Source organism: Branchiostoma lanceolatum, chromosome 2, assembly GCF_035083965.1.
Source record: "Branchiostoma lanceolatum isolate klBraLanc5 chromosome 2, klBraLanc5.hap2, whole genome shotgun sequence".
NCBI classification, from domain to species: Eukaryota; Metazoa; Chordata; class Leptocardii; order Amphioxiformes; family Branchiostomatidae; genus Branchiostoma; species Branchiostoma lanceolatum.
This window is the reverse complement of record NC_089723.1, coordinates 25,368,026-25,394,352: the sequence shown is the minus strand read 5'-3', so window position 1 is coordinate 25,394,352 and position 26,327 is coordinate 25,368,026. Positions and strand designations below refer to the sequence as shown.

Below are 26,327 nucleotides of genomic sequence, written 5' to 3'. Positions count from 1 at the left end.
GTTTTAATAACCAATACTCAGCTCCATAAATTCAACAAATAGTTCACAAATTGAAGAGTATAAATCTGATTGAGCGTTGGTGTTCATTCGAGCATTATCTTTTCTTGTCTTTGTATTCCTCTGCATTATTATCGTTTTCACCCTCCTGGTAACATTATCTGTGTAACTGTAACTGGGCAGTTCACCTATTTTGCGTGACCCAGGGGTTGGCGTTCTTATCAGGTTTAATTTTTACCCCGTCGAGTCTGTATATCCTATTGGCGCAGAAAATAGTCACGTGTGCTGCCTAACCTTTGAGCGGTAGGAAACACCGTTTGGGATTCTAGACTTTTCTATTTGTTGATTTGTCATAGTTCAGCTACTCCGGGGTGACGGCAGCTGAGCTGTGTCCCTTGAGGCGGGCTAAGTAGGTCGCTGGCACAGACATAAAGACGTAGCTGGGCCGAGGAATAATGGCGGCTGAGGTTCTAAACCTGGAGCGTTTGGTAGATTTCGTAACGCCGATCGCCAAATATGTAACACCAGAACAAAATGTTCTCCAGCCGGTGTGGGATTTCGTCCGCCAGGGACCGTGGGGAGAAGACGCGCTCCGTTCCCCGCTCTTTCCGGTGGTGATGTCCGTCGTCTTCTACTTCAGCTGCATCCTGCCCTTCATGGTCGTTGATTTGTGGGGGAAAGAATGGCACTGGACAAAGAAGTACAAGATCCAGCCCGACAAGGAGGTGACCTGGCCCATGGTGCGCAACACTATGGTCATCACCTTCTGGAATCACCTGCTGTACGTCCTGCCGTCCGCCGTCGGCCAGTACATCTACACCCCGCCCACTCCGCTACCACCTGTCTCCCCCGGCCTCTGGGAGTTCACCTGGCATATCGTGGCCAGTCTGATCATCTTCGACTTCCAGTACTTCGTCTGGCATTGGCTGCACCACAAGGTGCGCTTCCTGTACAAGCACTTCCACGCCCTCCACCACCAGTACCACTCCCCCTTCTCCTGGGTTACCCAGTACCTGCATCCCTGGGAGCTCATCACCGTTGGCATCCTCACCACCATTAACCCCTGGCTGTTCGGCAGCCACTGCTTCACCATCTGGGTCTACATGCTCATCAGCATCGCCATATCAGTGGAAGCACACTGCGGCTTCGTCCTCCCCTGGTCCCCGATGAACTGGGTCCCGTTCGGCCTGTGGGGCGGCGCCGTCAAGCACGACCTGCACCACCAGCGCCCCTACTCCAACTTCGAGCCGTTCTTCTGCATCTGGGACCGGCTAGCCGGCACCGAGTTCACCCTGAAGGACCGCCAGCGCGCCGTCGACCGCAGGGAGAAGATTGAGTACGACGGGCACAACGGTCTGGTCGGGCGTGAGGTGAAGAAGTTCAACTGAATATGGAGATCACCGTGCAAGTTGGATGTGGTTTTGCAAAGATGCATGTTACTTGTGAAGTGTGATCTGAAGCCCACTTTTGTGATCACTATGTAACTGGATCTTAGCAAGCCATGCTTGATTACTTTATTGCTTGATTGTTTTATCATTGCTATTTCTATGTGGCAGAATATACACGGAAAGTGGAAATTTTCAGCACACTAGTATGGATAGGGTGAACCGCACGCTTTTAATAGTTTGACCTTTAACTTTTCTCACACGTGTATGTTCAACTGCGTATATACTGTCAAAGGTTGTTGAGGAGTCCTTGTTGGTAGAATGTCAAGGTTAGACAACATTCTTTCACTCCCCTCAGGCCAATTTACCTTGCCCTTCGCTGTGATATCTAAACTTGTTTGTGTGAAATCAGTAGGTTAATCTGGGGCCAGTGACTACGGTGCCACTGTAGCCGCGAGGTGTTTAGCTTTTACAATGAAATTTCTTGCCTACCTTCAACTATTGTTACACCCACCTCAGGAAGCGTAGCCTAAAATTTGATTTCTCCCACATTACGTACGCTTTTAGCCTTCTCGCGTTGGTTTTGATTTTTAATTGTTACTCACCATTTGTATGCACAAAATCACATGATTGGTAGCTATTTGCGTCACCACTAGGCACCAGGCCAATTATTAATGAGTGGCCTTATTACGGTCGACCTTAGTCGACTGTGGAAACGTTCTTAAGAGCGTTGACCCCGTCCATTCACACCAGAGGAGAAACGATTGTGTGGAAATTGAATACGAACTATTCCACGGTATACGATTACAATAACAGCATTTAGCAACTGATCTACAACATACCTTGCCATGACTATAAAGACACGTAACGTAAATAAGCATATATAACAAAGATGCATAATGTATTTCTTGTCTGATTAACGTACATAGGAGAAAATACTATTACGTTATAATTGGATCATCGTGGTGATTGACGCTTTTAGCGATCAGAAACTTCTGTGGATAGCGTTCTAGTTATTCAAAAGGAAGGATGATGAAATTCTTTACACTACGGCTGATGTGGGCGCCATTCTTGTGCGCTAGTAGTTTGATGCATCTGTTGCAGCAGTATGTTTGACGACAACGGTAGTAATCTTTATACCGTAGCATTTCAGTCGACATGCTCTTGTAATCAGTTAATGCTGAGGAGAAGTCATCGCATGCATGCATGCTGCAGATGCGACTTCATTAGTACAGAACGTCGCCCACAATGACGCTATGTTGTTTTAGAAACAGTTAGTTAGAAACCCTTGATTGGACAGACCAGAAGGAATCATGATACATTGGTAGTGTGAAAATTATAATGGCTTAAAAGTTTTGCGCCTTGGCGATAATTGTTTTTTTTCTCACTCTCAGGATTCTTGTGCAAACAGTTTTTATTGTACTACCTGCTTAGCCCTCTATCATTTTCACGCCCACCATTCGACCCTATCTAGTCCGTCAACAAAGTACTCTATTAATTATGATATGAGATTATTTGCCAGATGGTGTGCAGTAAGCCAGATGTGACCTGTTCTCACACATGCGTCACCATGACGGATATGCACATTCTCTTCTCGCTACCTGATTTTGTGTACTACCGTTCTAGCTGTGATACGCAAGATTCCTATCACTAGGTCCGAGGTGAACAAAGAGCACTGGATGCTACCATTCACTGTATGACGACAAAAGATGTAGCAATTACATGAGAATTGCTGGAATCGTCCCTCACAGCTGAAATTGTACTGATAAAGAAATGTGATTCTATCTAAAACACCTCTACAATGTGGAGAATGTTCACTGCAACTTGTGAAACTAAAGTTCGATGTGAACTGAATTCCTATTCAATAGTGTATTCCATGTTCATTATGACAACTTTGTCCTTTGTGTGTACTCTGTGTTATTAAATCTGAATCAATGCATCGGCTGGTGTCTTATTTTTTCCTCCGTGACCAAAAGGTTACAACTTACAATGCGTACGTTACGTATTAAATGCATTTTATCAAATGCGCTAGATGTTTGTCTTTTGCGTAGAGCAAAGTACAAAGACAACCAGACAAAGCACAAGCAATCAACTGGTCGTCCCAAAACCCCAGCGAGAGAGCTTAAGATGATCTATAGGCTACCGCGGACCCAATGTCTGGAACAGTCTACCACCAGACACACGCACGACTCCAGCCCTGGCTTCCTTTAAGAAACTCTTAAAGTAACAGAAATGACCCAAACGAACGGACACGAACCATATACCAGCTTATATGTTTTGTACCATGTGTGTGCAAGGACTTGGCATGTTGAATAACATGTGTATAGATTTATTAGGACTTTAAATGATGTAAACTGAAATTACTGTATTTTTGTTCTATATTTTGTCTGACCCTTCCCCCATGACCTAAATGGAAAGCGGCCTGCAGGCCAATTTGAGCTTTTCATGAATAAACAAAGCTTCAAACAAACAAACTAGTATGTCAGTTCCGACGGTTGAGACATGTACGCTCTAATCTCTGTTTGTAAGTTCTGGGCCCATGGCCAGTTGCGTATTTTTGTGACCCGTATGCGTCTCGAGTAGGTGACTTATACAAAGTAGGCGAGATTGTATCGAGTAGGTATGCTGTAGTCACGGTCACAACATACATGTAGATCACATACTACTACGGTACTGCGTACCGTGCTATGTAGAGTACAATGCGCATGTGCATCACGGTATTGTTCGATTTCGTCACAATGTTATACACTCTTTGTTTAATGAATATATCATACAACATCTTTGACCAGCGCTCACGTGAGTACTTACGTAGGCTGAGATGGAATCAATACACTGTGTAAGCAGTGGAGTCGCTCAGGGTGGTACAGCTTGTGAACTGTGAACCTACAGAGATAAGAACTGTCAATATAAGCTTACCTGTCTACGTGCGTTTCGACATTCCACCACGATAACCAAACAAATTCAGATTTTGTTTTTGTCAGCTGCATACATGTTAGCAGGCACAGAAAACCATTTAGGGATTCAGTTGTAGGGCTCTTCTAGCTTGTGCCGCTACCACACTTGCTTTTAGCTAGTTGTTGTTGGATAGTCCGAGCTCTGTGTGACAAATCCCCAATATTTACGTTTGGCATTGACTTGCATACTTGGAATATCAAAGGTTATCACGAAGATATATGCACTCAAACGGCGCTGATGCAATAACCTGCCACAACAGGTGACCACGCACAGGTCATGGACGGCCGGACAAGTGTGGAAAGTCACGGTACCAGCATGTCCATGCCACGACAGCCCTTTGATCTAGCCTGGAGTCCAGCCTTGTTAGATGTGGTCCGCTCCCCATCTCCACCGGTAGCGACTGCTGGGAGCGAACAAAAGCTAACAAGGCTGGACTTCAGGCCTCCATAGAACCGTAAACCACACCTTTTTACCTTCAAAGAGGTAAGAACAATAGGCTCCTAAAACATGACTGGGAAGCACATAATTCTGATGATCGAGTATGTGAAATAAAGGACGTTCAATTCCTTGCTAAAATCTATCGAAAATTATTTCGATCTCTTTCCACCGTGTCCTTCACACACAACCTTGAACCTTCGATTTCAATCCTTTAGGCCACAGCAAGTACATTCTATAAATGACATGCTCTGCACACTTCCAATCTAATGCTAAACTGGCTAGCAGCGAATAATAGCTGATTAAAAGGGCGAGTGCCTCCTGCCCGGCGTCTATAGCTATTGCCTAACAGTCGGTAATGACTTTGCCGCCTTTCCTTACTACCTTTATACTGCATACATAGTTGATTAGCATTTGGCACAGGATAGTCAGCAAACGTGTTTTGGCCGTCAGGAAACGAAAGACAACAGCAACGCATAGCTAGTACTGGTGTAAATACAGTACCTTTCATTCGGACATTTTGAACGTTTTGGGACAGAACTGATGGAAATTAACAACATATCCTCCCATTTTCGGCATGTTGACCATTGCCGGAAGGTAGCAAAATTTATTGTTTTTTTTTCTCGACATCATGCAGGCGAGAATCAATTCTTCGTGCTGATGTCACCCATAGGATTTACATGCCGCAGTGTGACCATACGTACCGTTGTGTTTTCGTAGCCTGTTCACCAAACGGAAACATTTGGTGTCCATTCGATTGTAAAACCTTCGGATTAAGTAAATTTGTCAAACGATGATGTCCGGAATTTTTGCACGTCTATAAACATAACTTTATTTACAGCAATGCCAACTTCACATCCTAATCAGCAAGCTAGAGCCATCCGATCACACAGAATGTGCACAGTTTCTGTTAATTTGTACTACTTGAAGGTGCAACAAATGATCTACATGTACTACCACTTTTACTAAATCTGTGCGTGACATTCCATCAAGCTTAGATTTGACCAACGCCTAGAAAACAAAGCACGCTACATTGTCAGTAATAGTTTATCAGTGTATTCAAATATCATGATCATCATTGGCGTAACGGTTAAGCAATGGATGTTATGTTCATCTTGCAACTGAAGTCCTTGCATTCGGTTTCGTCTTGACTGGGTCCTTCTGTAGTAAATCACCATTGGCCTTTTCTGTGCCTTGAGCCATACCCAGGGCCTTTCGTGGCGTGGCAGATTGCTTCAGGCCGCCACTAAGGTCAAAGAAAGTCTGACAGCGGTCACTGCTAGGAGACTGTGAGCTCTTGTGCTGTCCTTGCTGTCCAACCGCGAGTTGGTACTTGTCCACTGACGACCCTGTCCCCATTGTATTTCAGGCTGAAGCCGCTAGAAGTCATCCATCTAAGGTCATGCAAGGGATAAACAAAAAGCGTTATTGTATTTACATAGTTACATTGGTACTTGTTACAGTATATGCCATGGGTGTTCACACTTGACGTTATCGGTTGAAGTACCCATTGTTACCACCAAGTACCGATTTACTGGACAATTCTGAAAATGGAAAATGGCAAAGCAAAACGTCTTCCCTTGCGCTACAAACTGAAATGTTGGGAACAGCACTTACATGCGAAAGGCTAACTTCAATGCTGTGCACCAGATCAAATAGACATTTCACGCAATGGGACACATCTTCGTGACGGGTCACATACATGTACGTTTTTCAGAACAATGTCTCCTTTGTAAGGGGCGAACGGAATCGATATAATCTAATTCCCAAGCATGTTGTGCTCATACCCATGGCGTGCTCACTTATACACGACCTTGCAATGTGACCTCGCCAATCACTTAAAAAGCAATCATCCCAACATTAAGGTGAGAGCACAAATGCATGATTTACGATGCATTCCACGTTCATTTCTCCCGTAATACACGTCAGCATGACAATATAGCCTAAGTGCAATGGATTTGTCGAATTATTCCCACACACTGATTGTTGCCAAGGACTGGCATTATTGTCCACGGCTGCTTTGGAAATCTATTTGGGGTGTTATTGATGCCAAAGACCCACAGTCAGCCCCTAAATCTGGGATCGTCCGCAGCTAAATGTAGTTACTAAACAAAATGTAGTTAGCATTGAATTGGAAAAGACTTTATGGACGCGCGGCAGGGTGCGTGAGGGGTGACTATAGGGACAAGTTCAACCATAACTCGGGATAATAAAAATAAAAACAGACGGGTCACGTACAAAGAAGTGGGCAGGAAATACGCAGAAAAAATGGGGAAAATGTGCATATCATTGTTGACTTGACATATGCACTAACAGTGTTCGCACAACCTATAACAATGCTCTATGTGAATCTAATGAACTCGATGTGACAATGTGTGTAGACAAAATCTATTATATGACCTTTCCCCACTACACAAATAAAATCCTTTGTGGGTCTGTTAACCAAATACCAATTAGCTAGTGCTGTTCACACAAAGGTCGTTCACAAAGGTCCCACACAACACAGTTTTGTGGGAGCCGCTGACGACAAGGAAAGAGAACTTTACCAAGCGCAAAACACTGAGACCTATCCGTGACTCCGACCGCAGGGCCTTTGGCCAATGGATATGTTCTCAATCTTGGGACGAAGTTTACGCATCCCCAACCTGTGCCAGCAAGGCTACGACCTTCTACACAGTCATGGAGGACGCTATAAACAAATACTTTCCAACCAAGCAGGTAACAATGCACAACAAGGACAAACCGTGGTTAAAACCGGAAATTAAGGACATGATTCGTCGACGACAAAAAGCATTCTCACACAACAAGACGACGCTGTGGAAATACCTGCGAAACAAGGTGAACAGAGAAGTCAAGAAAGCTCGTAAGTCTTTCTACCAGGACAGAGTACAAAACCTTAAAGCAGAAAATCCGGCGGATTGGTACAAAGAAATAAAGACCATCCTGAATATTCAGCAGACAGAACTCACACTCACTATCCCTGGTCATGACGATGCAGACAGCAGTTTCATCTCAAACCACATCAACAAAAAGTTTGCAGAGGTAGCTCAGGGAAGACCGCCACTGGATCCGGAACTGTTACCAGCATACAGGCCCGTACAGTCATGCCCACCTGAGGTGAACATATGGGATACCTACAACCGTCTGCGCAGACTGAAAGCCGGAAAGGCGTCAGGGCCTGATCAGTTGAGCGCTAGGATATTGAAAGAATTTGCTTTTGAAATAAGTTACCCGGTCACAGATATTATGAATGCTTCTTTCAATGAAGGGTACGTCCCACAAGTATGGAAAGACGCCACAGTCGTGCCCTTACCCAAATCACATCCCCCATCAGTCGACAAACTGAGACCAGTTTCTCTTACCTCTCAACTCGCCAAGGTAGCGGAATCCTTCGTCACTAAATGGATCTTAGAAGATGTAAGTGCATCCATAGACCAACAGCAGTTTGGTTGCTTGAAAGGTCGCTCTACAACACTGTACCTAGTCAGTTTGTTAGACTTTCTCTGCAGGGAATCGGAAAAGGTCAAGAACATTTGCACAATGGTAATGACAGACTTTTCGAAAGCATTCGATAGGATAGACCATACGTTGGCCATCCAGAAGTTATTACGACTTGGTGTGAGGGGGAGTCTAATCCAGTGGGTCTGCGACTTTCTTAGCCATCGACGGCAAAGAGTTCGTTATGGAGGGCATCTCTCGGACTGGGAAGTACTTACCTGTTCAGTGCCACAAGGAACACTGCTGGGCCCGTTGATTTTCCTCGTAGTTTTCGATGATGCGATGAGGGACACGCTGATTCATCACTGGAAATATGTTGATGATCTGTCTATGACTGAATCGCGTCACTACCTCAAGCCGTCGTTAATGCAGAACGAGCTGGACAGTTTCTCTGGATGGTGTGGTGACAACCATATGTTACTCAACCCAGACAAGTGTAAAGTCATCACTTTTTGCTTTATGAAATGCCCGCCCCCACCACCAACACTCACAATAAATGGATCCCCCCTTGAGGTTGTGCCAGTCACGTGCCTGTTGGGAGTGTGGCTGCAGAGAGACTTGAAGTGGGAGACACAGGTTACCAGAATGGTAGGGAAAGCTAACGGACGCCTTTTCTTCTTGCGGAAACTTAAACATTTCAACCTTCCCACCGAGGACCTTGTCACCATATTTACATCCTTTGTACGACCACTACTGGAATACTGCGCGCCAGTCTGGCATCCGGGGCTCACCTGTGCACAGTCGGACAAGCTCGAAGCAGTTCAACGGAGAGCAGTTCGGACAATACTCGGAAGGCGGTTTACCAGCTATAAACAAGCCAGGAAAGACTTAAACCTGCCATTGCTCTCAGACCGCAGGCAGAAACTGTGTCTGAAGTTCGGAACTCAGTTAGAAGCACATAGTTCATCAATGCTGCCACCAAAGGGATCTGACTGTCACGATAGACCCACTAGAAACAGGGACAAATATCGACCTATCAAATGCAGAACAGACAGACTTAAGAACTCTCCCATATCCTACATTGTTCGACTTCTTAATGCTTAACTTCTTATATATTACCGAGGCTTTTAAAGTGTATGCTCATTTTGTAAAAAAAAATACTAGAAGTATATTTTAGATTCTGCTAAGGCAAAACCAATTGTCTGTTTATCACGGACTTTTATATAATAATGTTGCCATGTGTTTATGTAATAATGTTGCCATGTTATACAGAAATGAATTTTAAACATTGTATAATCCGCAATTCAGCCGAATTGGCTGCGAGGGATTTATTTTTAATAAACCATTCATCATCATCATCATCACATACAATTATCTTGTTACTAACTGAGTTCCTGCATGCAGTGAAGTGCATACATTTTGCTAAAAACATTAAAGGTGTCGAATATTACAAAACACGCATATTGTTCTTATCATAGCGACCGTCATATTCCAACTAGACCCTGCCATTGTCATATAACAACACATATTAAGTGTTCAAAGTCCTTACCAACATGGTGCTTCCACTATGATCACAGTTTCAGTCTTCAGGCGATAGCGACAGCCTGTCCACTTGATAATGAGTCCCTTACCACAAGTTACAAGCAAGTTCACCTTTAAATCTCACGGTCGCGAGGTTATACACAGCCCTTAGGCAGGGGCTTCTATATCATGTCCACCCAATATAGTTTCTAGGGTAAGATGGTGGTGGCTGTTATGGTATGGTTTCTTGTTTACCCCACGTGATCGTCTGAAAACTCAGCCACAGCACACCTGAGCCCCTACCTCAGGCCTGAGCCAATTGCACAAGAGGCATACGGGCAGCAGAGAGCATCCATTCATATGATGAACAACGGTTCATCGACGAATAATCAATCGCACGTCGACACTGACAACTCCGTTTTCATGTGGACGACGTCGCCGGAGTAACTTGATAAATCTGCAGTTTCAACCAACTTCGCTAGGACCCGCGAAGCCCGAAAAGAAAATCTCGTACAACAAACTGAGGTTGGCTCAAACAAACCTTTATAATCATAAACGCTCAGAATGTGCACATTTTCAGTTCCTGTGTACGTATCACCAGTCCCCCCGGCCCTTCCTCTTCCTCTGAAATCCGTCTAACCAGTGGAGGTAGAACTCGACTTCCTCTTCGTTTTTCTGTTGATTTCTTGCAACTTCCAGAGTACGACTTTGGATCACTTTGGATGTCGTCTTTTCGCAGACATGGCACATCACGACTGTTTGCTGTAGACGGACCTAACCCCATCTTGGAAGAAAGTCGTCTTCAGGAGAGCCTACATGGGGGCAGTGATTACGAATTACGCAAGATGTTCACCGCCGATTGATGGGAGCCTGCACGGGGATGTCCCGACAACGCTCGACTCTGATTCAAAACTGTGACATCTAGCGGCTGGACTCTTGTGTCAAAGCAGTGATTTTTAGCATCTTGTACTTGACAACAGCATCCTAATTTAGTTCTTTGCATAAAAGAGCATAACGTTACCTCAAGCTACCATGTTGTCGTTAGATGACCTTCTGATTTTCAGAGACAGCGTTTGCGCAACTTTTGTATATAATGTTATGCCTGTTCCTATCTGGAAAGAGGAAGAGGGAGATAATGCAATTTCGAATAAAGAACAATGTTTAGTCTTGCGCAAATTAAGAGGAACCTACGTCCTTTGTCCACTTGTAATTAAATTACAGAACTGGTAAGGTTAACTGACACATTACCATGGGTCCCAGTGATCTCGTTTTCTTTTTGACTTTGAAAGTATGTATACACAACTTGAGTTTCACGATCTCATACATTTGTCGAATGATGTTCACACTTTTTCGATTTATTTCATTTATCAGTTAAAATCCATTGATCCACGGTTTCAATTATCAATTCATTATTTCAAATGAATTCATTCATTTATTCGTTTTTAACCTCTTTTTAATTATATCACTTTTCAATCTACTAATACAAATTGATTGATTTGCTTTTTCATTTATTAATTTTGATTGATTAGGTCTTTGTTTGCCTAATTCATATCTGTCGATGTGAAGTCCATCGGAAAGCAGCAACAAGCCGCTTTTCGTCGGAATGATCCACTTTTCTTGACGGAATGTGTCGGATTACTTATAAAATCGTAAAAGAAACTCCGGTCCGAGACTAAAAGACTAAAGAATAAACCACTAAATTTAAAGGGGGATACTACGTATTTGTTGAGGAGTAAGACTCCCGCAAGATTCACAAAATACACCATCAGTATTTGTATCTAGTAGATAGTATAATGATATAGATTTAGACTAATTCAATACGATAAACATGCATGAATGCATCCTAAATGCAAAAATATTTATCACTTGACCCCCACAAAAAGTAGACTCTCCGCTTGACCTTTAATCAGCCGACATATGTTCTGTCGGTCTCGCCGGGAATGCACACGAGATACGAGTAATTTGGACAGATACTGGGCGTATTTCTTATGCATTCCATGGTTTTCCCATTCCAGGGACTACAGTAAATATTACAGGTAAGTCTTACCATGAATGAATCGCACAACAGTTTTTACTACAACGCGCGTGACCATATTCCGTGATGGGGGTGGGGAGGGGTGGCACATGTATGACCAGCCAAATCATGACCACTGCAAAATATTCATGTATGAAAGCCGTGAAAATATATAAATAGGATCACAAGGGATAACGATTATTGCAGATCGGAACGTCAAGTTAGAAAGTAAGTTTAACCTTCTACAATGTACTAGATAATTTTTGCACTGATCGTACAAATTTATTTATGGATAATAGACTATTTATGTTGTTTTAATGCGCGTTTTCTCTTCAGTTATGACCATCTCCAGAGTCCCACCAACACTGGCTGTTGCGTTCATCTTGCTACAACTCCTCCTGTCCCAAGTACAATGTCTGGCTTCAGCACATGATGTCGTTGGATGCGGTGGCTTTGTGAAATCAGATGTGGAAATCAATTATTCATTGATTGAGGTATGCAGAATAATATTTTACGCTCCAATGACTTCATTATTTTAGGCAATGAATGCCTTGATGGTTCAAGAATCTCTGACTATGAATTGAAGAAGTTTTAAAAAAGATATTCTGTGTAAATTGTATGTTAATTCTTGCTCCCCTCTCACAGAAGGCGTAAATATGTATATAATAGTTAATATATATATATCACTTCAATGTGTGAACCTAAGGCCACTCCGAGGTACACATTTAACTGTAATAGCAAAATATCCGGAATTCATATAGAGCTACCATAATAGTGCTTATTTTATACTGTATCAAATATTTTTTTCTTATTTCATAATTGATATGCTTGTACATGTGTATTTTCCTTATCTGTTTCATTTTCTCATGGTTCTGCAGATCAAATTGTACACACCACAGGGCAGTCTGAAGTACCAGACAGACTGTGCCCCCAACAATGGCTACTTCATGATTCCCCTGTATGAACATGGAGACTTCTCCCTCCACATCGAGCCCCCGGCAGGCTGGAACTTTGAGCCCACACAAGTCCAGCTGCACATCGACGGCAAGACAGATCAGTGTAGTTTGGGCAAGGACATCAACTTCAAATTTGCTGGCTTTTCCATATTTGGCAAGGTAGGTACAGTGTAGATGTATGCAAATGTTAAGATCCTAATAATGTATTGCCTAGTGGCACATAGGGTAGCAGGTTTCCTTGTTGTTTTAGTAGCAGAGTATATTTTCACAGAGAGGGGTTGCTAGCCCTTCCCCTTTAACATGCTGGAAACATCTCCTCGAACATTTCACATCCATTTCAAAAGGTGCTGTAGCCCCAACCAAGATGTTCTGTTTATTTCAATGAGAAAGAATGACCAGGCCACACAGATAATGTTTACTTTTATTGACATTGACTATAATATGTTGCAAAAATATAGAAACTGGACACAGTAGTGTATTAAGACATTCTTTATCTCTTCTTACTTTCTGCAGGTTGTGAGTGCAGGTCGTAATGATGGCCCTGTAGGAGTCAGTGTGAACCTTCAGCCGGAGGACACAGATGACCCTGCTGAGGTGCTACAGACGGCAGGCACCACCCAGGGGGGCAGGTAAGGCTGGGTGGGGATGGAAAGGCTTACATAAGGAAAGAAAACAAATCCTAACCTGTTTTGGATACATATTGAGAAAAGTAAAACAAATTTCTCATTCACCCTTCATGATAAGAGGGAAATCTTCATCACCATCATTGTTACCCCCATATGGCCCCATCTGGGGCAAAGTAGGGGGGGAGTTGAGGTCCTGTGCTAGGGCTGGCAGGCCCTCAGCCTGGCACGGAACAACTCAATGGTGGGAGACATCACAACAGTGCCAGGCAGGTCATTCCACTGGGGAATCAATGGTACTGGGGAAATATGAGTATTTGTATGTGTCTTTTCTGGCATTGATAGTTTGATATTTGCAATCTTATGTGCAGACAGTATATATTCAGTGTGCCAGACTAATTTCCCCAGGTACATGTATACTAAGTAAATCATATGTCACAGCTTTCCTGTACTGAGGATTGCAGCGCTCTCTGGCTGCATGTCATTGTCTGTTTGATTTGCAGTGGCAGGCTGTATAGTCTTTACTTACATTCTGTTGATGTGCTGTTTTGCTTCTCAGGTATAGCTTCTCGAGGATTCTGCCAGGGAAGTACGAGGTTTCTGGTGAACATGCTGACTGGACCCTGGAGCAGAAGTCTGTCCAAGTGGCTGTGGAGAAAGACAACGTGAACGTTGGAGAAGACTTGAGGATCATTGGGTATGATGTGAGGGGTCTGGTGGAGAGTGAAGGCCAGGGAATGGCAGGCATCACCCTTATACTCCACTCTGGCACTGCTGAGACTGAGGTTAGAAAACTGTAGACCAATATAAAAAACTGCTTTAGTAGTATAACATTGTGAACTTTAGAATGGATTAAAAACTCAGAAATGATTGATGATGCATACTGACCTGTGTTTCGAAAGCTATGAATAGACATGCACAAATGTTCTAGATTTATATTCCCTGCAATGAATTTAGATGTATGTGATTTCTTTTCAGATCAAAACAAGCTAACTTTCTGTCCATAGCATCCTCTGTAATACATGGGTACCACCCATCAGCAATTCACTGACACAGAAGCATTGAATATCTGTTGTATTCCAGTTGGTGAACGGCTGCACTAAGGGCAGTCCCAAAGGCTACTCTAGTGAATCTGTGAGGTTACCTGTGCTGTGTTGGGTGGAGTCTGACCGGCAGGGAAAGTTTGTCTTCCCCACATTGCCATCTGGACAGTATAAACTAGTAAGTACAGCTTTGTTTTGATATGGTTGTATTCAAATTCTTGAACTAGTCTTAGCTGCTGGTTACTAGCAGGATTGTACATAAGGTACCGTTACATGTTTTTTATGGTGGGGATAATTTGATGATAGCTCCATAAACTGAAAGTCCAAATGATGCCGGTTGTTACCTAATAGATTTTATTACTTTCATAAAGATTATTTACCAGACGTCAAGCTCTGATCAGATTGGCATCATCTTTATAGATTACAAACTTCAAGAGTCAAGATATTTGAGAGTGCATTTCATACAACTTTGAATGACGACAATTAATCACACAAGTACTGTTACAATTGAAGTATGTGACATTGTACTCTTGTGATACATGCTAAGTTGCCTCCTCCCCTGTCCTTTCTCTAGGTGCCATTCTATGGCTCTTCCCAGTTTGACGTGAGTCCCTCCCAGCTAGATGTTACTGTTGACCACGGTAGCGTCCAACTGGGAGTAGCCTTCACCATCAATGGCTTCTCTGTGTGGGGCAGAGTTGTGCAGGAAGAAGAGGTATGGGATAGTATATACGGTGGTTTGTTACAGTCAGACTTTGAAAAACATTGACTTGCATTATAACTGGAAGGCCGTACAAGCTATAGTCTAGCTGACATCCTATTTAGACACTTAATCTAATGCTCAAGTGCAAATAAATTTTGACAGACTTGCTTTAGGGTGATTCATAATATATTATTCTCATTTATTCATTAAGCATGATGGTAATACTATTTCCTCACCTGTCCATCATTCAAAAGTCATCCATATTCTTTTATCATTCAGATAAAAATTTTCATACAAAAAATATGCCATGCAGATTGGAAATACTTCAGGCTTTCCCCAATCATTGGCAAGCTATTAGCTCCTTTTGTTCCCATAAGCTGTGTGTTGAGTATCTTATCATTCTTTACCCAGGGAGCAGGTATCTATGATGTGACAATAGCAGTCAATGGCAAAGATGTCCTCAAAACAGACGGTGACGGCATCTACCAGCTGGAAAACATGAAAACAGGCGTCTACTCCCTCCTGGCGAAAAAGGAACACTACGTTTTCTCTCCTTTGGAAGTGAAAGTTACCCCACGTACCATACAGGTGAGGGTACAAGAATTTTCACTTCCTGGCATCTCTGTAGTACTGTTAGCAGCATTGTTACATATGTTGTACAGCAAGTTGAAAGGTACATAAAAGACATATGAACAATCGCTAACATTGCCAAAGCAGTGAAGACCCTACATCTTTTCTATTTGATAGAGGCATTTATTTTTTTTCATTACACTCTTTGAAGTCTGTCACTGTATATGTAGAGAAAAAAATATACTGTAGACTTTCCTCATTGGTTGCTGCACTGTCAACATCTTTTAACATTAGGTATGATGTATTTAGTTTCAGGACATTGTAGCATCTCAGTTTGCAGTTTGTGGTCGTGTGGAAGTTGTTGCCTTGCCTGATGGCTTCAACCGTAACCGATCGTGGGCCCTGGAACTGGAGAGCACCACAACTGGAAGTGTTGACAAGGGTGCCACACAAAAGGATGGCTCTTTCTGCTTCATGGCACCAAGGGGTACTTGATTAGCCAATTCTCTGTAAAACATTTCAAATACGTGTATTCCATTTCATTTTACAAAATGTTGCCTGACCCATTGATTACATATACTGAAAAATTTGCAGTAGTTTTATTTTTATGAATTTTTGATGTGACCTCTTACGTCGAAATTATGACACTGTGTTTTGTATTTCTACTGTACTACAGAATTGTTTCAATCATGAACTTCTAACACCACTGAAAGCTCATGTTCTTTCTTACCACGAAATTAAATACCTGTGAAATTAAACTTTAAAGGAATTTACAGACTGTTTATGTCTTTCATATCACAGGGTCCTATACTCTGACGGTGATGCTTTCTGCTGCTGATCAGAAAGCAGGTCTACAGCTGTCCCCACCCAGCCACTCTGTCACTGTCACCAGTCAACCCCAGATGGACATCCTCTTCACCCAGTTCCAGGCTGTCGTGTCGGGCAGTGTGCAGTGTATCGAGTCCTGCAGCTCTGTAACTCTGTCCCTACAACGTGCAGACCAGGGAGGCAGCCTGGTTCACACACAACCTGAACCATCCGATGGGAAAACTGTCAGTTTTTCATTCAACAACGTCCTTCCTGGCAAATATACGGGTAAGAGTCAATGTTGATGTTCCCTCCTTGTTTTTGATTGTTGAAGCACTCAACCTTTGTTTTGGTACTAATTTAAGATTCTATTGAGTAATAGTGGAGTGAAGGAACTATTACGTTTGTAATGAGTAAGATTTAGGGTTACTAATGTGATTTTTTTTAAACCTTACAGTTAGGACTACAGTGTCTATTTGTAAATGCTCATATTGTTTTTTTTTCTATTTGTCCATTCTCTGTGCAGTAACTGTTCACCAGGAGCAGTGGTGCTGGAAGGAAGCAAGCCTGACAGTTAACATAGCAAACTCAGATATTCAAGGCTTGGTGTTTGTTCAAACAGGTAAAAACTGACATTAACTATCTTTCAGATTCATATGTTGATGTATCTCCCTTGTCCTATTACCCTTGTCTAGCAGGCAAGCTGTTATGATTTTCCATGGCTTGTATGTCAACTTACAGCCTTTCCCCTTTTGCGTCGTAGGGTTCATGTTGAAGTGCTCCCTGTCACATGACATCAGCTTACACTTCAGCCAGGACGGTAATGGTCGCAATGTTGGGTCTTTTGACCTGAAACGGGGCATCAACAAGTTCTGCCTGGCACAACCAGGTATGGATAGTCTTCTGTATTGTTGAAATTTAATTTGAGTGTAGAATTTCATGCAGTGAGTTAAATCTTAGGCATATGAGGATAGGACATTCTACTGCATACCAACTTATCACAAGCAAGTGTTATTGGTCATGTCAAAAATGTGTACTTTCTTAGAACTATTGTAGAAAAGAAGTCATTGCCATCAAGTACAAAATGTACTATAAAAGCGTCCTCCCTAAATAACGCTTGAAATAACGCTTGTAGTCAAATGTGTAAAGGTTTGGTGTGACAGGTTATTCAGTGTAACGTATGCCTGTGAAGCTTGTGTGTTACACTGAAGGGCAGTTATACCAGCTCTACAGATACAGATGTGTTAGTACCTTTGAAGACAATGTGCAGTCATGTCTCAGTTTTGTACATGTGTGACACTCAATTCAATTTCTATTATTCAAATCAATATCTGGGTGTTGAGATCCAACGATGCCCTCTCCCATGTCTGCAGGGGTATACCACCTGACACCCAAGTCCTGCCACCAGTTTGAGTCGGAGGTGTACACGTACAACACCTCCAACCCCGTGGTCCTGACCCTGACCGCTGACCATCACCTGGTGACGGGGACCGTAGTGACGCCGGGCAAGTCAGATGACCTGCAGGTCACCATCTCCACCCTTCCCGATGGGGGCAGTGTCCAGGTCACGCCAGAACAGATCCTCCCCCCTCCTCCTGACAAGGACTCGTAAGCATGTGTATATTCCAAACACCTTACAGACTGGATTGATGATCACAAGTAATGAGTAAAAAATTCTAAAAAATATGTGTCTTAAACCTATTGCGTCATTCTGCCACATAAGGACTACTTTATAATCAAAATATTCAATACTGAGGTTAGACCTGAGCCAACTGTAAAGGAAGTGCTGCAAGTATCTGCATAGTTAGAATCATTAGTATGTCAAACAGTGTACAGTGTTGGATATGATGTGTTACACGACCTCTGGCTTTTGGAGGCTCATTGAGCCGTGGGGCCTGACCAATGGAAGGGCTGCAAGAAGCTTCATTTAACCAGTCATACCAAAGTAAAGCTTTTTTTCCTAGCCTACAGCTAAGCCTAATGTCACTAAAACTTCTGTATCAACTTAGGGATAGCTCAGAGAAGAGTTCTGAAGATAAGGAAGGAAAGTCTGAAGGCAAGAAAGAAAAAGACAAGAAGAAACCAAAGGAGACACCAGCACCCCCTGCAGAGTACAAGGGCCCGTATACCTACGAGTTCTCCTACTGGGCCACAAGCGGAGAGCAGGTGGGAACCTCTATTTGAATTATGCAAGCTTAAGCTTGTAGAGGAGGCTCAATTTAAAAAAAAAATTGTAATGATAAGATGTACAGAAATAAAACATAGTAAATGTGAATAAGGAACGTGACATAAAAATGTACAGGAAGCTTAAGTTTGGAATAGATAGCTTCACCTTTAAGAGTTTGGTTGATGTTTAAGTTGTTCATATAACTATAAGGTTTGCTGTAAGAACATCTGATTTTTAATGTTTTCCTGTTTGAGTCATGTTGTAGTATTCTACCATTGGATTAGATATGTTTAGGTATACTATTCATACTGTACCTTGGAAGTATGATGGCAACCTGTAATTTTTAAAAATGGTGAATGGGGTCAGAACCTGATCTTTAAAGAATAGAGTTGTTTAGGCTGTGCTGCAATACACTAACTCTGATCACTATTTCTTAGATCATACTGAAACCATCAGCTGATCAGCTGCTGTTTACACCTGGGAGCACCAAACTGACAGTCACAGGAGACAGCTGTCCTGCAGGGTATGTCACCTAACCTTACTTTCTTTCACACTCTTATTTCTTTTGAACTTGGTACTCCAAATATCCCTTGTAGTCCTTACCAATTTTTATTTTATTTAAGATACCAAGTACTGGAGTCAAAATTTTCAATGAAAAATTAAAGAGCCATGGTAAGAAAATGTTCCATTTTGCAACGGAATTATATCGTGCGTGTAGTTTTATCCATCACGTCCAGTATCCTTCATCACACACTCACATATACAAAAAACATAAGAACCTTCTCGGTGAAGGTAAAAATCACAGTCCTACACAAGGTGTTATAGAATGCCTATTGAACAGCTGCCCAAACACACTGTTAATGTTCATTTTGTATTATCTATTCTTGATTACAGCAAAGCCTCGTTTACCGGTGAGAGAGGGATGTTTGTGACAGGCAGTGTCCATCCTGCCCAGGCTGGTGTCCACATCACTGTATCAGTCAAGCCTGGAAAGGGGTCATCGAAACATAAAGAAGTGACCACACAGACCAATGCAGCTGGAGAGTACAGGTCAGTCCTTGGTCAATAACTGTAGTTTCATGCTGCTTTAAGTGGCATTTCCTTGATAGTTTCTGGGTCTAACTTTTTAAAAAAGAACTGGCATGCATGCCAGATAAAGTTATGACATTCATCTGCTAGAATTGATCTGCTATTCAATTTTAAAGATACTACATGTATTAGAAATGTTGCTCAATTGGTTTCTTTGTTTTTCAGAGTGGGCCCATTCTGGAGTGGGACTGAGTATGAGGTACATGCACACCTGGACGGATACGTGCTAAAGGCACTGCCAGACAATTCTCACTCTTTCGCTGCTTCCAAACTGGGGCAGATCAGTGTTCAGGTGAGGCAACAAAGAATCACTCCTGAAAGTGTCACCCAGAATCTTGCTGTTCTTTTAATCATCAAGAGTCATTTCTGGCAGTAAGGTTAAGATGCCATCGCTAGATAAATACAGAATTTGCTCATACACAATATGCTACCTTTACTGCCTGCCTTTACCCATAATATTGGGTAAAGAGATGCAAAGTAGAAGACATAAAATGTTTGAATAAATACAATATTTAATGATCTGCAAACGTTCATGGCTTGACACTTCTTTCAGGTGCTGAATGAAGAAGGCAGTCCTCTGCCAGGCGTGCTGCTGTCTCTGAGTGGAGGGGACTACAGGAACAACAATCTGACCAATCAGGATGGAGCTTTTGTCTTCTATAATCTGGTACGTATTCATGCCTGCATGTATTTCTCTTTCTTTTATTCATGATTTTCTTTTGTCTCTTTACTCTTGTCCTTTGTGATTCCAAGCTCTAAGAAACAGAGATTACACAACAAAGGTAAATTGTGATACTTTCATATAAACAGTACTTTGTTTTTTGTCTAATTGATATTTTTGTGTTTTTTCAGGGCCCAAAACAGTACTTCTTCCGTGCAATGATGAAGGAATACAAGTTTAACCCTACATCACAGATGATTGAGTTGGAGGAAGGCAGTAGTATCAATGTTAAGGTGGTCGGCACTCGGGTATCCTTCAGGTACATAGCATGATAACCTGTCTGTACAGATAAAAAAATTTATCCATTCTTGTACTTAGTTCCTAAAGGTGCTTGACATGAAATTTGTGTTGGGTATAGTATCTCTGGGGAAGACTAAATTCTTCTGAAAAGTGCAGTGCCTGTCATGCCTTTGCTTTCTTGACATTACATTCAATTTGTTACAATCCTATACAAGTTCCCTATGGGTACATCACCATTACGATCCTCTGTATTACAGTTGTTACGGTCGTCTGACCTCCCTGAATGGTGAGGCGGAGCCTGGTCTGACAGTGAGAGCTCAGGGAGTGGGCAACTGTTCTTCTGCTGTGGAGGAGACAACCACTGATTCAGAAGGTACAAGTTTGTGTATCCAAGAGTTTGCTTAATTTTTGGTCAATAAGTCAGATGCTGAACCAGGTTTTGTACAAGCTAATCAGTAAGACTAAAATTATGTGAATCCGAGTTACTTTTACTGTTTGTAGAATACAGGATACTTCTGCCAGGAATTTGGTGTAGACTGTTGTAATTCAGTACCAGATGCAAAATGTCTGTTCAACACTAGGAAGTGTTACAAAACCCTGCTAGTAGACTCCATGCGTGCATGTTACTGTGTTTGTAAGTGCAAATAGCATTTGATGATTGATTGCATAGTAGATGATTTAGAAAGAAAACTAAGGCTCAAATAACTGGTTAATTTTGACATTGATCTCGTAACCAAGGTGGTTTCCGGTTGCGTGGCCTTCAGCCATTTTGCGAGTACCATGTGGGTCTCCTCAGCTCTGCTGCCGGGGGGCAGACAGGAATTCCTCCTTTCAAAGTTATCCAGGTATGTTCTTTTCATTCTAAATACAACACTTCTGTGTTTTGATTTTGCCACAAGTCAAACCTTGAATTTGTGCAGCCAGAAAGAAACTTTTCCAAAGAAAGTAGGATTGTTGGAGGAGTCATTGATATTATCCTTGGGAACAATTCCACTGTATATTAGTACCTTCACCAGGAAGGTTATGTTTTAGGGGCTGTGTGTTTGTCCACCTGTCTGTCTGTTTTTTTGAACAGCGTAACTTGAAAAGTTGTGGATCTTTATGATATTTGGTAATTTAGATGGTATTTTTTAAATGAAGAAATGATTAACTTATGGGCCTCCAGATCATATTTATAACATGTCAGTCATAAAGGGTAACATCTGGGAAAGGTATGGAATCATGCAACTAGTTTTCAAAACATATTCATCACATGTTCCTATGTGATTTCATTGCTTCTAAATGAATAGTTGTGCTCGTCCCCAGGTCACAGATGGGGATGTGCAGGGAGTCCAAATCATTGTCCTCCATAGTCTGAACCACTTTGACTTGAGCGGCAATGTTGTCACTGCAGAGAACTACTTAAACACCTTGAAGGTAAGGACCTTACTGTAGGACACCATTTACAAGGGATGGTAATCAGATGTGCATTTCATAACGTAGCATTCATTGGTTCAAACAACATGGCTCCCAAATGTTGTTTATGTTAATCCTTACATAGAGGTCACATTATAGATTATTATGTTTTCAGACCATGGCCAAGTATACATTGTCAACCTTTTAAAGCATAAGTGGCAAGCTGTAGAAAATATGTAATGTTTTACAAACTTCAACTGTCACAGTATTGGTGAGAAATAACTCCTGCCAATATCAAAATTGTTCAAGAACATGTATTACATTTTAAACCTTTTGCACTCTTTGATGATATTAAGACATAAGATGCAATGAAAATCAAAGCTGAATTGAGTATAACTTACCAGCTCTTTTGTCCATGGCAGGTTGTTCTGTATCAGGAGGACAACATGGACCTTCCAGTACACACAGTCACTTTAGGAACGTCCAGTTTCTTTGACTTCCCTCCGCTTGCCAGCAATGAACAACGCTATGTTGTGAGTCTGGAATCAACATTATCACGGTAAGGTTTTCAAACTTACAACAAGAAAGAGAAACAGGACATTACATCAATATAACCCCATTGTGATACGATTCCTTTTATTTAACTAGGTATACATTTGTTATTATTCCCAATGATAAAAGAGTTTTTTTATTCAAGCTTGTTACATGTAGTTTGTGTCATCCAAGTCAGAACCTGCAGACTGTCATTCTCAAATAGAGCTGTCATAGCCAATGCTGTAGGGCTGGTGTTATTTGGGATTTTACAATATTGGCCAACAGAGGCCATAATATATGGTCAGAATGTGATGATTGTAACACCATGTTTCTGGACCTTACTTTGAAAGACCTTTATTGTGACAGGAGTGCTTTTGACTACACCACACCGAGTGTTGCCTTCACTGCCAACGGACCGTTCAAGCACATCACCCTGGAGTTCACCCCCATTCAGAAAGCCAACAACATTGATGTCACAGATGGGTCCTACCTGTCTCTACCTGTCACACTGCTGCTGTTACTGGCTGGCTATCACTATGATAAGGTAAGCTCATAGTGAAAAGTAGTTTTTTCAACTAAAGGGTTCAATCTCTACAACTGGATAAAATTTGGAGATTACTTCCGAATGTTTCGAGTGACATCCATTACTCTTCTTCATTCTAGTGATGCTGAAGAAGAAGTGAGGGATGTCACCGAAATGTCCGGAAGTAATCTCCGCATGTTATCCAGTTATAGAGCTTGAATTGTCTTTAAATATTATTAACCTGGATGTCTAACTTTCATAATGGTATCAACAAAAGGATGTTTGCCCAAGAAGATCCTCCGAGTTCCTAGATGTAACATGAGTGGAAGCAATGGCAACAGTAACAAACCTTTTTGGTACACCTTTCAGTTGTCAAGAGTGTATTGCATAGAGTGTAACTAAATAAACAAATGACATACAATATACCGCACCCTTATCTCCCACAGGTATTACCATTCCTGCAGCAGTTGTTAGAAAGGGGGCAGAGCTGGAGAGGCCTGACCACCGATAGTGACAACAGTGGCGAGGAGTCAGCACGACATAGGAAGAAACTAAAAGTGCGAAAAACCAACTAGGTAATTATGAAGGAGCAGCAGAGTTAGAAGACTGCAATAAAAGAATGGTCTTTGCCATACAGGCTTGTAATTATAAAATGTTCAAAGGACAGATGTCTTTGATACATTTTTATGTCATACTAGTAGTTTTAACAGTAAGGTATTGGGGTAGCGTTACACTGGATGACACTAGACGATGACGTACCTACCAGTCTATTTCTCATTGTATATTGTTTGAGAAAAATTTCAACCTTGGTTTCACCTGATCAAAATGGCAACTTGTGCAACATTGTGTAGTGATACATCTTTTGTTTGTTTTGTAAAAGGTGATATAAGATAGGTGATGGCTTATAGAAGAGTAAGGCTGCATCAGTTCAAACATATCAAAATTGTACAGGATTGCTATAAATGTCCAGTTGAGTACAAAGGTTGATACTGTCTCAAACGTTTTAATGCTGCTCGAAACATCTCTAGTGATAGTTGTTCATTTTCAGAACCTTTTGATGCAGCTGAAAAGTGTTCAGTTTATGTTCTTTTGAAGTACATGTAGAAGTAATTTTTTATTCAGACCTCCCATCCTAAGTGAGAAAAGCATGAAAGAACAGGTTCCAGGCTTGTGTCATAGCAGGCATACATATGATGAGAATTACAGCATCCTAATTCTATCTGCTGTATTTGATCTGTGTAAATGGCACGATTTCAGTTTTCTTTTGTATTGTGCTGTAAATAATCATTTTTCAATCTCTTTGTAACATCAATCCTTGTATTTATTACTCTTTAAATTGTGTGTTTTAGAAGAATTTCAAGCTATGTTGTAAGTAACACTGACAAAGGCAGACATGCTACGTATGCTGCTGTACATGTAATGTGGCCACCAAACGCCCACATCACAGATTCAATGGACAAAGAAAGGATGGTCTGAAGTAAAGGCTGTGCAATGTCACATGTGCATCTTGATAATCTGCTTTTACAAAATAGATCAATAGACGTCAGTAATAGCAAAGGAAATGAACTGTAGGATAGTAGTGGTAGCAACAGCATTGTGCAAGCAAAGACATTTTAGTTCCCTTAGTCTTACAAGCAGCTGTTTAATAAGTAGGAATAAATTGTGGTTTTGCAATAAATGTTTCTGTCGGTCAATGTCTTCAACCTTGGTCCGTGTTCTGACTCTGTCCTTCATGATGTGGTTGACTGCTTTACATAAGATCGGCAAATTTAACTTGAGGGCTGGAAGAATTGAAGCCAGGTAACCTTTTTGTACACTTTGCCATGTCTGAAAGTGTACATGCTATCTATTTAAAATGTGTACTTGAGATTGACACACAAAAAAGGAAAAAAGTATTGTGCCTTTCAATGGAAAGTAGATGAAGCCTTCATCCTTGAAACTTAAGGTTCCCCAGACTGCAGATGCCTCTTGTCTTGCATTCCCAACTTCTGATATTTGGATCTGTCACTGATTTATTTTGTACATGTGCTTCCCATAAATCTAGACACCTGCCTGTGTCTTTCATATAATACCATACTTCTGTTCATTGAATGACCATCAACGTATATTGATGTATGTTTTATTGCCTACTTTGCGATTCACCCCACTCAAATGATTCCTTCTGGAACGTTCGAGCTCTACTTCTATGGCATAAAGGGGCTCTTTCTTACACAACCAGCTCAAGAATGTTTGCTTGTAACATTGATTTTTCAAGTTGATCGACCTTCTGTCAAATTATGCTTGTTCTTTTGAAAACACTCCAATTCAAACACTCGATAAGCTCTTAAGTGTCGGCTGACAAAACATTCAAAGACGTCTAAGCTTTGAGCAAGAAGCTAAAAACTGGTGGGAACTGGTACGGTTTGGTGGAAAGTGGTTACTGATCGAAAGTATTGCACAGAACGACGTTTTGCCGACCACCATGGTATGGCATTGACGAGAATATCAATTTGGAAAAATATATTCCCTTGCCTCTTTACCCCATAGATATTCAGTCAACGATCTGAGTGTTTTGATGATCACTGGTGGCAGTACAGTGGGTGAACGAGGATGAGCCGCACTTTTGTCAGAGTTGCAGAATCGCAAGGTGTCATGGGACGGATATGACCACCGGCACCTATCCCATCATACTCTTTGAGAAATTGAGCAACACCATCGTGTTTTTTGCCAACTCGCAGGCCTCTTCTATAACATCATGACTAACCCATAGAAGCTCGAGTGAATGCCCAAAACGATCCAATTCGATCTTTCAGAAGTCCCGGACGTAAAAATTGGCTACCGGCAGCTGCACTTCGATCTGAAACCTCCAGGTTTCATAAGTAAGGGCGTGAGAAAATTGATTGTCATGTTAGGCATCGCTAACGATGGAAATGTTATCTTTTTCTTAAAAAACGCAAGTAATGATAAAGGGGTGTAAGAAATATGATACATGGAAGGGAAATTGGGTGAAAAAGGGAAATGATAGGAAAATTAAAAAAAAAAGTTAAGTGGAGGTATTGCGGTTTCGGGTGCTCAGCCTCAGAAGATTGGTCTTCTTGGAAGACCCGTTTCCAAATCTTTGAAGCCTACGTTTGGCTTTGGTTGGTTTTTAGTACCGCTTTCTGATTTGACCGTTAGCGATTCGCTTTTATTTGAGGCGTGCGATTAAAAAGAACGTTGCTATTGCATTCAT

The 26,327-nt window shown here is 41.7% G+C and overlaps 2 protein-coding genes and 1 long non-coding RNA gene across 3 annotated transcripts; 2 read left to right on the top strand and 1 right to left on the bottom strand.

Moving 5' to 3' along the window:
* The first annotated feature begins 157 nt into the window (after positions 1-157).
* LOC136428186 (cholesterol 25-hydroxylase-like protein 2) lies at positions 158-3,321 on the top strand. The gene has a single exon (XM_066417524.1). The coding sequence runs from the start codon at positions 453-455 to the stop codon at positions 1,383-1,385; it is 933 nt and encodes a 310-aa protein (XP_066273621.1). The 5' UTR covers positions 158-452; the 3' UTR covers positions 1,386-3,321.
* A 1,542-nt stretch (positions 3,322-4,863) lies between these two features.
* On the bottom strand, positions 4,864-10,818 carry LOC136428184 (uncharacterized). Its single transcript, XR_010754590.1, has 2 exons — positions 9,760-10,818; positions 4,864-6,166 (listed from the first exon to the last, which is right to left on the bottom strand). It is a non-coding gene; the product is annotated as an uncharacterized lncRNA (long non-coding RNA).
* Positions 10,819-11,614: 796 nt separating this feature from the next.
* LOC136428183 (BOS complex subunit NOMO1-like) lies at positions 11,615-24,819 on the top strand. The gene is made up of 25 exons (XM_066417520.1): positions 11,615-11,767; positions 12,082-12,239; positions 12,624-12,860; positions 13,215-13,330; positions 13,884-14,109; positions 14,408-14,545; positions 14,942-15,082; positions 15,482-15,658; positions 15,950-16,127; positions 16,442-16,735; positions 16,974-17,069; positions 17,211-17,336; positions 17,821-18,055; positions 18,457-18,613; positions 19,052-19,137; positions 19,509-19,664; positions 19,869-19,995; positions 20,257-20,370; positions 20,556-20,683; positions 20,922-21,037; positions 21,403-21,509; positions 21,970-22,080; positions 22,482-22,618; positions 22,960-23,137; positions 23,563-24,819. Exons 2-25 carry the CDS (start codon positions 12,084-12,086, stop codon positions 23,689-23,691), a joined length of 3,666 nt encoding a protein of 1,221 aa, XP_066273617.1. The 5' UTR covers positions 11,615-11,767; positions 12,082-12,083; the 3' UTR covers positions 23,692-24,819.
* The last annotated feature ends 1,508 nt before the right edge of the window (positions 24,820-26,327 follow it).